Source organism: Notothenia rossii, assembly GCF_949606895.1.
Source record: "Notothenia rossii genome assembly, chromosome: 2".
NCBI classification, from domain to species: Eukaryota; Metazoa; Chordata; class Actinopteri; order Perciformes; family Nototheniidae; genus Notothenia; species Notothenia rossii.
In genome coordinates, this window is record NC_136904.1 from 75,473,821 (window position 1) to 75,486,172 (window position 12,352).

General features: G+C 37.0%; 1 protein-coding gene across 3 annotated transcripts; it reads left to right on the plus strand.

The window, feature by feature from the left end:
* Positions 1-346: 346 nt before the first annotated feature.
* On the plus strand, positions 347-11,507 carry LOC307028885 (uncharacterized protein). 3 transcript variants are annotated; one of them, XM_079664263.1, is made up of 11 exons: positions 347-557; positions 4,271-4,513; positions 5,035-5,152; positions 6,315-6,467; positions 6,594-6,779; positions 7,667-7,740; positions 8,845-9,042; positions 9,413-9,550; positions 9,662-9,751; positions 9,829-9,972; positions 10,232-11,507. In XM_079664263.1, the coding sequence occupies exons 2-11, from the start codon at positions 4,274-4,276 to the stop codon at positions 10,358-10,360; spliced, it is 1,470 nt and encodes a 489-aa protein (XP_079520389.1). In that variant the 5' UTR covers positions 347-557; positions 4,271-4,273; the 3' UTR covers positions 10,361-11,507. The 3 variants fall into 3 exon arrangements, with proteins under 3 accessions (XP_079520389.1, XP_079520390.1, XP_079520391.1); XM_079664264.1 differs by having other exon boundaries at positions 4,274-4,513; XM_079664265.1 differs by lacking the exons at positions 6,315-6,467; positions 6,594-6,779.
* Positions 11,508-12,352: the final 845 nt, after the last annotated feature.

Genomic DNA, 12,352 nt, shown 5'->3' on the forward strand with positions numbered 1-12,352 from the left:
TAATCCTAAATACACATGAACAACAACCCGTAATACTTGGTTCTACTATCTGAAGAAAATCATCAGAAGTTATGTGACCAACATGTTTTTAAGGATTAACTAGAATTTCATAGATTATTTTACATTTCAAAGCAGTCCTTTTTTTGTCCGATAATAAATTACATGTATGGTTGTATATGCCATGTTAGAAGGGGACCTTTTAATTAGAACAAAATGCAGAATTCAGTTCACAGATACAACAATCTGGTGCTAGGTTTTAAACATGTGATTGCTTTTTTGTATTGGTAATTTAGGTTTTGGATGTTTTTATTTATAGTCATTCGTATTTACGAGGAGTAAATGAAGGCATCACAGGACAAGATAGCTAGCTAAATAAAAGCAGCTAGCCTGCGCAATGAAGATGTTCTGCCAGTGCAGCTGTGTGGAAATACACCTGCAAGATAAGCGACCTCTCAACTGGCGACACACATAGCATTTTAATTCACAGGAAAGAAGAACGCCACTGCACGATTTAAAACTGTACTGCCGAATAACGAAAGGGAGTAAATCGAGTAAAGGTAACGTACCACTATGTTTTGATAATAGATCCACATTAGCCTATTTAACCTTTCGCCCCTGCATAGTTTAGCTTGTATACACATACCTGTATCGTTACATGTTGTTTATCGTATGCCATTAAACGACTTGTGTAATGATTTAATCACTGTTGATATTATCGCTTCTTAGGTATTGGAGCAAACGCCGTATCCAGTGATCCAGTGCCAAACTCCATAAGAAACTTGCAAATTTAAAGTAACTTTAGCATTGCTCGTCAGTAACCCTTTACAACCTCTAAAATGTACAATTTTTCTATAACAATACGTTTTATTTTACAATTCGGGATATTGATATAACTTTAGTTTGAGTTGATTTTTTGTTTTAAAGGCTTAGTTAATGTGCATTGATCTTTTATCAACATACTGAATAAGGTATTATTACTGTATGAAGCTGATATACAGGCGGGCGGGAACATTCGTTAGTAGTAAATCAATTATAAAATAAGAACATGTTGTGGAGTCACTGCTTGTGGACTGTTTTATGCAAATGTTATGTTCTCACTTGCATATTGTTTTTGGAAGCATTTATTTTGTTAAGAAATCAGGACATGGAATTTGACCATGTTTTCAACACTAGGTATGGTATTGATTGATAAGCCTGACAGGCTGATATTGCCTAACTGCTGCCCTAAAACTCTGTCACAATGAGGAACTGTTTTATTGGCTTACTTCAGTTTCTATAATTTCACATCGTTGAAATACACATCACAGTGGCCTGCTTTCAACACAAGGAAATGTTCTGAAATGAGCTAAGAGGAAATTGCTTAAGTCATTTCCCAAATGATGCAAACACATTTCCTCAAACCAGATTAATAAAGAAACTGGTTTAAATCTCTCAACTGGCCAACATAACTCAACATACAGTACTATTATAAATTGTCGAAAAAAGTAACTTCTTTCCTTTAGTCATTTGCAAAATGACTCAGAAAACAGTGTCCTTCCTGAGAAAGCAAAACTTAAACAAGAAGAAAGAGAGAAATACAAGTCTGTAAACAGATGGAACAGATATGAAATAACTAGATAATGAAATTCCTGAAGAAATTGCTAGTGGGAATGCTTTATGCTGAAAATCTGACACTAAACTGCTATGCTGAAATGTAATGTGTAAGAAGCAAGTGAATAATTTAGATTGAAATGATACATGAACACTGGGGGCTTGAATGTGTGATGAGAGAAGAAAATAAAATAAAAAGGCTTTGAGAATCAGCAGAATATTTGAACTGCAAACTTCTGAACTAACTTGATGGCGAATGATCTGTCGCCATGGCAACGGCATTTGCCGACACCCCATACTACGCTTAGATGCGTTGATGGCTGCATCGTTACCAAACCTGGGAAGTTTTGGGGCGTTTGGAGCAGTTTCACTGAAGTTATGAGAAAACCGTGTTTCATGGCAAGCATTGTGTTGCCATGGCAACGGCATTTGAAGAAAACTGTCCCGTAGATCTCTTCACGGCTAGATAGCTAGTACACATGTGAAGTTTGAGCACTTTTTGAACATTTTCATAGGAGTTATAGCGACATCATGTTTTATGGCGAGGGATGGAAACGGCTTATGGTGGGATCTCAGATTTGGCATAGAGCTCTTGAGGCATGGATCGATGATATACAAGTGAAGATTGGGGGACGATTGGATGGTGTCGATGGGAATTACAGCCACATCGTGTTTCATGGCGAGTGGTCCGTCGCCATGGAAACGGCATTTGATGACACCCCATACTACGCTTAGATGTGTTGATGGCTGCATCGTTACCAAACCTGTGAAGTTCTGGGCTGTGTGGAGTATTTTCACTGAAGTTATGAGAACCGTGTTTCAAGGGAGCATTGTGTTGCCATGGCAACGGCATTTGAAGAAATCTCAAAACTGTCCCATAGATGTCTTCACGGCTGGACTGTTTGCACACTGCTATCTGAAGTCTGCTGCTCTGAGCATGTCAGTTGGAGTGATGACATCATCGTGTTCCATTGCACAGGTGTTTTATAGTTGAGCTAATGAGGTGCCTAGACTTCAAAGGCTTCATTGTTCTGAATAAGAGATGAACCTCTTACATGTGAACGTTTTGTGGAAGAACGACAACAGATATCTGTGAAATTTCAAAACTTGAGAAGGAAGTTGAGGATCTGAAGTGTAATTTTTGTGTACTTTCAGGTTAATAATGTGGCCTTTTTGGCAATTTAACTAAAGGTGTGCGGCTACTGCTGTGAGGAAATATCAGCCTGAAATTACAATGGGCTTTAATGGAGGAATGTTGAACGTTTTTGTCACTTCATGCCCTCAAGAGGCACTTTGTTTAATTCTTTTTGCTTAATTTTGTCATTTTTCAAGCCACGAGATGTTTTCCTACGTTTGTCATGATAAATTATGTCTCAGGAATGTAGGGTTTGGGAATTATGGCAGTTTAAAAAAAATATATGAATGCGAATTTCAAGCTGTCCTCCACTCTAGTTGTGACATCACACACTCTAGTTAATGTTAAAATGTGAAGAAAACCTCTAAAACAAGGTCTGAACTATGTTTAATATCTCTAAAAGTAAGAATCAGATTTAAAAGTTGTTTTACACGAATTATTTCAGAAAGATGTGTAACATTTTAAAGTTGGAATGAGGTTTCTGAGTGAAAGTATGAATGAACAGTTAGCAGTTGAAGTCGCATGAAGATTTGTTGAAGTCTGACGATTTCCTCCATTGATTTCAATGTTAAAAATGTGATGTATTATGGGATGTATCTCTGGAATTATGAAAGTTATGAATGAGAAAAGTAATAGCAATCGATTCCCGACCGAGCTGAACGTTTTCATGTTTGAACGGAGTTTCTGCGATGTTCAATGCGGGAGGAGAAGAGGGCCAAAATAACCCGGCGGAATAATAATAAAAATGTTGTCCGAAGAAGAACAGTTCGTTGGAATGCTGTTAACAGCATTCCCACTAAATTATGTCCTGGTTGTTGTCTAAATAGAAGTCAGAATAAATCATACATTTTAAACCTGCAGTTTTCTTTGTACTACCAAATGTAATGCTTTAAGTGTCAACAAGTAAAGTGGAGGTATACAAACAAACATTTTTCACATTTAGGCAAATCACACTATTAAAATATTTTTGAATCAGTCTTTCAAGAGGAGTCTGAAACGCTAAGTAGAGGGAATTAGGATTGAATATATTTTCTGACGTTGCATTATACATTTCTTCATATTTGTAACATTGATTTTTTGTTAAATATTTCATCAAATTATTTCATCCGGATAGAGGAAATGATTGGGTTCAAAACTGGTTTTTAATATTATTCCGAATATCATTCAAACAAAAGTCTTGCTTTAAGCTACAGAAACCAACTCTTCATGCATGAATAAAACACAGACAATATGGGGCTACCCAATAACACAAAAAGACAAAAAAGCGTAGAATTACACTTTCAACGATATAAAAACTTGAAAAAGTCAAAATTGGAATCCACATGCTAACCCGGAGAAATGCAATTGTTTAAAGCTTTATTCAGGCCAAAAGATATGTCGCTTATACATTGGAATTCAACAACATTTAAATGTGTTGAATAAAGTACACATGTGATTGTGAATCACAACGTCGATCAGGAAAAACAGGGAGTGCAGAATTCTTTTTTTTTTATCTGGCAGTCCAAGTTTAAAACATTTAGCTTTCTTATGTTTCCTTTATTGCAGCAGATGGAGGAGTTTGAGAGCAGTTCTCTGGGCCGGGTCACGGTGTACTCCATCCAGGGCTGTCCACACTGTGTGCAGGCTAAAGCCATCCTGGGGGGTCTGGGGGTCCCAGTGTGTGACGTGGATGTGGGGAAGCATCCGGAGCTCAGAGCCAGGGTGAAGGAGCTGACCGGACGCAGCTCCGTGCCTCAGATCTTCTTCAACAACATTCATGTAGGCGGGAATGATGACCTTCAGAAAATGGTGAGAAGAAACTAAGTTTAATGTATAACATTTTTTTGTGTAAGCGTAAAAAAAAAATCTAATTGCAGAAAAAACTAATTTTTGAAATTGTTGTTTAACTCTTTTGAATTATTTAACCATTTTGCCCATACATGTACTTTGTTTTTCACACAATATAAATACAACAATACAAAGAACATGCCTAAGCCTATGCCATATATCCAATAACATTTTGGCAAAGCAAACAGTCCAAAATGTTATGTATACCAAAAACTCGAACATATACAGGAGAGGATTAGGGCCACATGAAAACAAAAATGTGGGGATGTGAAAAAAGTCAGAATTCTGAAATTAAAGTCAGAATTCTGAGAAAAAAAGTCAGGTCAATGTTTTGGGGATGTGAAAAATAAATATATATTTTTTTTTCACATCCCCAAAAAATTGTTTTCATGTCACTCTAATCCCCTCCCGTACACATACATTTAAATGCATAGAAATACAAATCAAACACTTGTTAAACCTGCATGTGTGTCTGTCCCCAGGCTCCTGAAGAGCTGCAGAGGCTGGTGAATGTTGTGAAGAAAGAGCCTCTTCCAGCAGACGCCCCCCCCCTCCCAGAGGAGAATCCAACAGAGAGCCCGTCGGGGGAGACGGATGGAGGTGAGGGATTCAGGTTCTGACAAAACACTTTTTCCTTTTCCCAATTAAAGTTATTTTCTTTGCCTGCAATATCATTTGTTAGAGACTGTGTGCAGAAATACATTTTACACTGCTGTACTTAATGCCTTAACCCTATTTGAATGCACATTTCATGGTGTGTTTATCTTGCAGTGTATTTTAAAAAAATCAGATGGTCTACTGTGCTCAGAAAGGAGATGGTGAAATGAACCACACTGAGGGGTGTGTTTGGGTAACAGCAGATGTGTGTGTCACTCTTGCTAACACACACAGTTGATACAGGAAACATGACACTCCGTCTGGCAGCACACTACCTGTTTGGCTTTAACCTCCTACAGTGTAAACAAAGTCTGTCCAAAGAGACACAAACACAGCTTTGACCTACAGAAACAGAATACCTTTTAATTATATCATTATGTTAACACATTCCATCTGTTTTTTACTCCCTTGACAGTCTTGATTAAAAAAAAATCTTACAATACCGTTGACGTATTTCAGTAATTCTGTCCAGATTTGGCTGCTATGAGGAGCATGTAGGCCACTTTATAGCAGCCCCATGTTTTTAGGAGAGAATCTGACACGCAAGTTGTTAATCTGAATGAACCACTGTAGTTTCCCAATTCTTTAATCCAAATAAGTAGATATAGTGAAGATATTTCCTGTTTAAATATGTTTTACCACATGTTGTGTGGTAAAAGGGCAAAAACATAAAAAAAAATTAAGTTAAATATTCCTAAACTCTATGGTACGTTTTTTTTCTTTGGTCTTTCTTTCTTTGAATACAAAAAAAATGAACAGCCATGCTGGATTATTCCTTTATTTCCTGGGGTCTGCACAAAAACATAAAAAATGAAAAGCTAGTTAAAATAAAACAAGGAAAGACAAAACAAGCAAAATATAAGGGTCAGAAAATGTGTGAAATTACACATGGAACAATAAACAATGATGTACTACTGTACAATGTAAACAAAAACAAAATTGTCACAAATAAATAGCAACAAAGTAATACAAATAGTAGACGCAACACTGAAAAAAAACAATAACCAAAGAGAAAAGGATAAGCTATAACCTGATAAAACTAATTAGCCACCTTTCCCACCAACAACATTTTCTGTGTTTGTACATATGTCGCTGACCCTCACAGAGTTTGTGTGTGAGAGAGATGAGTTGGCGGACCTGGTAGAGAACTTCAAACATGGCAATGTGATTGGCAGTCATAGGAAGGGGCTGACAGTACACAAAAAGAGCTTCTCCAGTGACCAGCTGGTTGACTGGCTGCACAAAGAGAAGGGCATGGGTGAGTAAGGCTGTGGACCTGCAGTCAAACAGGCGTTCAGCGTCCTGTCACTCTGATTCTAAAGCAGTTAATAGCATAATCTGATGCCCTGATTGATACAAATTGTCTGTGGCGTGTGTGTGCCAGCCAGGGCTGAGGCCTGTAGCACTGGCCAAGCCATGATGCAGAAGAAGTACATGGTGAGTGTGCGTGGCTGTGGGGAGAAGGAAGGCTGTTTTGGAGAGGGGAGAGACGCTCTGTACAGGCTGCTGGAGCACGACCCTCACTCAGCCCTCAACGCAGGACGGATGGCCGCCTGCATCCCGATCCCGGGTAGGTCAGAACTAGACCCGGCTCTGGGGCTTACGCACTCATATTGTAGACTCAGGCTGACTGGGGACCTCCAGTGCTCTCTAACCCCCGTCCTCTCTCTGCTGCTGCTGGCTTTGGTTTATGAACTCTTTGGAGGCTTGGGGGTGTGTATTATGTCTGTGAGCTTTGTGGTGGGGCGAACCAAGGTAGGGCTTAATGATATATCTTGTGTATATTTGGCCTTTTATGATAAATTATGGACAGAAACGTCTATGCTTGACCCTTAGAATTAAGCTGTAGTTATATTTATTTTTAAGTCTGTAATGTTATATTGTAAATTCAGTGCTATAATTATTTAGTCTGTCAGAAACCTCATCCATTGATTTTGATCAAAAGGGAAAATTGGCCTGAAAAAAATGTATATCATTGAAGCCCTATTTCAAACCCATGTTTGCTTTCTGCAGGTTTGGTGACATCTTCTGATAATTATTTTCTTCTCCCAAGTGTTTTGTTCTTTGGTCGTGCTTAGACGTTTGGTGCGTTGTATTTATACCTGAATGTTGCTCACCTCCAGAGGCTAACTAACAAACTACTCCGTGCTGAACACAGAGGTGACCATAATCACTGTTAGCAAGTGTTAGCATTATTATGCTTCATTTGCAGTGCTCTCTTTTTCCACAGGTACTAAGTATCTTATCTGTAGACAACTCTAGCCTGATCTTTATGAAAATGATTTCGTTTTTTTCCCCCCATGGATTATTTCACAGCTACGCTGAGTACACTCACCAGACATGTATGGTGCTTTGCTAACACAGTTGCTTTCACCTTTCAGATATTGGTTTTGTTGGTCTCACCAAAGAACACTGTTTAATCTAAAACCCTTCTCTCTATCTCTTTCTCTCTCTCAGCTGCCGAGCTGTCTTTGCTTTTACGGGAGTTGATCCTGAAATTGTTCTCTGAACATCTTTCTGCTGACGGCAAGGTAAGGAGACGCAGAGTGTTTTCATCTGTCTGTTGATTTGTAACTGGTTATGATTAGATGGCATACACTGCATACTATTGCTTTTGGAAGGTGAATGTTAGGGGAGGTTTGGTATTTTGGAGACAAACAGGTTTATTTACAGGTCTATCCTTTTCTGCTATAACTTAAAAAGGTCAAACAAAAACAAAAAGATTATATATATATATATATATATATATATATATATATATTAACTCATATTATTTAACCAGGTAAATGTGTCATTGAGATTTAAAATCTATTTTTCAAGAGCAACCTGGCCAAGAGGACAGCATGAACAATGTTCCAACAAATGAACCCAAAACAAAACAGGCAGACGAATACAGGGGTCGCAAAACAGAAATGAAACGGCACGTTAACCAGTCAATATGCAAATAAAATAAACTATTATAAAACATTTAAAAACTTGCACAATTTTAAAACGACTTCAATTAGGGGGTGTAAGAGCGATCACATCGACCAATGGTTTCTTGTTCTCTGTTCTTTAAGATGGACTTGAAATCCCCATAGTGACTAAATCTGACGGTTCCAGCTCCTTCTGTACATTATTCCAGGCAGAAGGAGCTGCATTTAAAAGTTTTTTTACCTAGTTGTGTTCTCACTTTAGGAACCAGCATCTGAATAATATCTTGAGAGCGCAGGCCATATAGACTTTGTTTTTTAACACATATAAGTGCAAATATAATTGATGATGTTGAGGCTAAGCCAACGCTTTAAGCCTCTGAGGATCCGCTATGTTTGCGTAATTGACGCACATAAAGTTTGCCAGGTAAATAAAAGTCAGATACAAAGTTTCCAGTTAAATACAGTCTATTTATTTCCTTTTTACTGGTGTCCATTTAACTTGCTTCATTTGATTATTCACCATACACAATATTACGGTTCACACAATACCTTTTAGCAAATGTTTGTAATCCCGTGTTTGTGTGTGTTCCGGAACCTCTAACCACGAACATTGGTTCCTACCTTTATACCCACTGTGTTAATTGGCTCCTAGAGATGGGTTTGTTAACCTGTGCATATTTGTGAAACAGGGTACTGTATGTTTTCTTGTTGCTCCACCAGTCTGTGGACTACAAGGGCATGTCAGGTGACCCTGCCTTCGAGCGGTACTGTGAGCTGGCCATCCAGCTGCAGCGGGTGGAGCTGCTCTCTCTCAGCCGGGAGGAGAAGCTGGCCTTCTTCATCAACATCTACAACGCCTTGGTCATCCACGGGAACCTCCGCCTGGGGGCCCCCACCAACATGCTGCAGAGATACAAAGTAGGGTCACACAGCCACACTTTAAGACGCTAGAGGGTCTCCTGAAGTCCTCATAGCCCATAGTCCTCACTGTAATTGGAAATACAATATGAAAATATTTGTGTCTTAATACTTTGAAATAGTGCTGCAAAACATATGTAGATATCAATATTGCTTAGATAATGTTTCTATGTTGAAGTTGAGATTAGCCATTTCTTTATGCTGATTTTAACCAGTATCGCCTATGATGTACAGAATGTGCATTATTTTACATCCAGAGTGAAATCTAAAGATAAACATGCAAATGAAGAGACATAAATGGTTGTTATCTTAATATTTGATACATGTACTTTGATTACAAATATATATTGTGTTCCTGTCCCTTATGTAGTTCTTCAACTATGTGAGCTACCTGATTGGAGGAGAGTTGTTCACATTACAGGACATTGAGAACGGCGTTCTGAGAGGGAACAGAAGAGGAATGGCTCAGCTATTAAGGCCCTTTTCCAAAACAGACCCACGACTACAGGTATTCAGACATTCTGTTAAATCACAGTAGAACATTTAAATAATTCACAAGATAGACACTTTTTGGACAGAATAACTAGAGTAATGTTGTATTTCTAATTTTGTCCACTAGGTGGCGCTTCCAGACGCTGAGCCCCTCATTCACTTTGCCTTGAACTGTGGAGCAAAGGGCTGCCCACCCATCAAAACATACACTCCAAAGGTGAGCAGAGTTCAGCAATATGCATTAAGTGTATCTCCAACATATCTGGTAATTAAAAATCTTATCTACCCTATCAGGACATCGACAGCCAGCTCCGCACAGCAGCAGAGGCCTTCCTGGAAAACGATGACTCCTGCCTGGTGGATTCTGGGAAAAGAGAAGTGCGACTCAGTCAGATTTTCAAGTGGTACAAAGCTGACTTTGGAGGAACGGATGAAAAGGTACTTCTGACTCCCAACTGACACCTGCGCAGTCTTTTTTTCAAAAACTGGAATCACAGGAGTGGTGGAAGAAATATTGAAATATTAGTTCACAAGTTAAAGTAGAAATACTATACTTTTTTGTATTAAATTGTACCAAAAGTATGATGCAATACAAATATTTTTTTAACAAAATTGATGTTGCCAGTGTCTTAATCATATTTAGATGATAATTGTGAATAAATACCGTCCATTAAGCCTGTGTTTTCTGTCTCTACAGCTGCTGAAGTGGGTGCTGGATCACATGGGCGACTCCCCGAAGAAGAGCAGCCTGCAGGATGTGATATCTGCTGGGAAGACCAAAGTCATCTTCCTCCCTTACGACTGGAGCACCAACGGCACACACTGAGCATCTCTCTGCTGCTCCAGTGTGTCTCTGCTTCTGTCCACTTCCTACTGAGCTGCATCTCCTCTGAAACCAGAACGGTGACCATGTGTTTCACAAATGCAATCCACTGGTCCTCAACCATGCAAATCGACGTTATGCAAAACAAACTGTACAGTCAAGTGGTGAGAGGGGCGCGTTTGCACTGTCCCAGTCATACTTCTCCCCCATGTTTAAATGTCATACGTTGTGTATGAGTTGAACATCAACGCTTTCATTGGTTTGAAGCAACAATAATCGAGCTATTTAGAAATCAAGATGTTATTGACTTCCGTTATTATTGTACTATGTTCAATTTTATCATGAAACTTTCCTAAATTAGTAATCGAACCCCCTACCCAAAGACTGAATTTAGTGTGTTGAGAAACAAAATCTATAATATTTATTGTAATTGGTCTAAATTCTTAAAATCGGATATGGACCTACTTCATAACCAACACCACAACTTAGATCGCATGAAATCTGACTTTTGTAATTCAGGAAAAACAACGACAAAATAGACTAGTGTTTTTTCCGCAAAAAACACCATTTACCCAAATACTGTATGTACTGTAGTAAGACAAGAACATCTAACTGTCCTACAAAACTGTACCATTTCTTCAGATTGTTCTTGGGCACGCACTTCAACCTTTGAACTAGAAAGGAAATTCAAAAATGAACTAAAAGCATACTGTATAATAATTTAACAATTCTCAACATGGCTTCCATGTCCTCAACACTATGTCAGCAACTCAGGAGTCATAGATTGCCACCCTCTTCAGTCCAATACAACACTCAGCAGGCGGTTCATGTGGAGCATTTAATCAGAGCAGAGGTAGGCGATACACACACCCTGCCTTGGAAAGCCATATTGAAGCCCTTTTTAACTCACAAACATACACATTCAAGTTTAGCAGCTGCAGATTCTCCTCATTCTCCAATGTTTTAAAATACAGGTAAAGAAACTACAAGCTGTGGAAATTAAACATTAGTATCCAACTTATGGATATTAAATATTGAAATATAAAGAAAACTTTGCCTCTGGCTGTAGAACAAGATAACATTATTTGAAGCTTTTAACAAAAAAACTATGATAATTAACTTATTATAAAAGAAAATCTTGTATACAGTGCTTTTGCATGGCTTGATATTTTTTTTAATTATTTTGTTACTTCCTTACTTTGTTAGCCTACATGGATGTCCACCCCTCTCTTTTTGATCCAGGTCTTCCATTTGAAATGACTACTGCTGTGTTTTTAAGCGCAGTCATTTAGTAATGTGTTTGTGTGTATATATATATATATATATATATATAACTATATATATATATATATATATATATAGTTATATATATATAGTTATATATATATATATAGATATAGAGATATATATATATATATATATATAACTATATATATATAACTATATATATATATATATATATATAACTATATATATATATAGTTATATATATATAGATATAGAGATATATATATATATATATAACTATATATATATATAACTATAGATATATATATATATAGATATATAGATATAGATATATATAGATATATATATATATAACTATATATATATATAACTAGATATATATATATATATATATATATATATATGTTATATATATATATATGTAATATATATATATATATATGTTATATATATGTAATATATATATATATATATATATATATATATATATATGTTATATATATGTAATATATATGTTATATATATGTAATATATATATATATATGTTATATATATATATATAGTAATATATATATATATATATAGTAATATTTTGAATTCTAGAAATCTGTATCATAGCTACACCCCTTTGGGAAGCACTCTGACACTTTGCATGTGTATCACCAACTTTGAATGCTTTTCAGACATGTTTGTTTGTACTGTTTTTTTCACAAAAAAGTAAACTGTTGGTCAGTGTGAGATGTATGG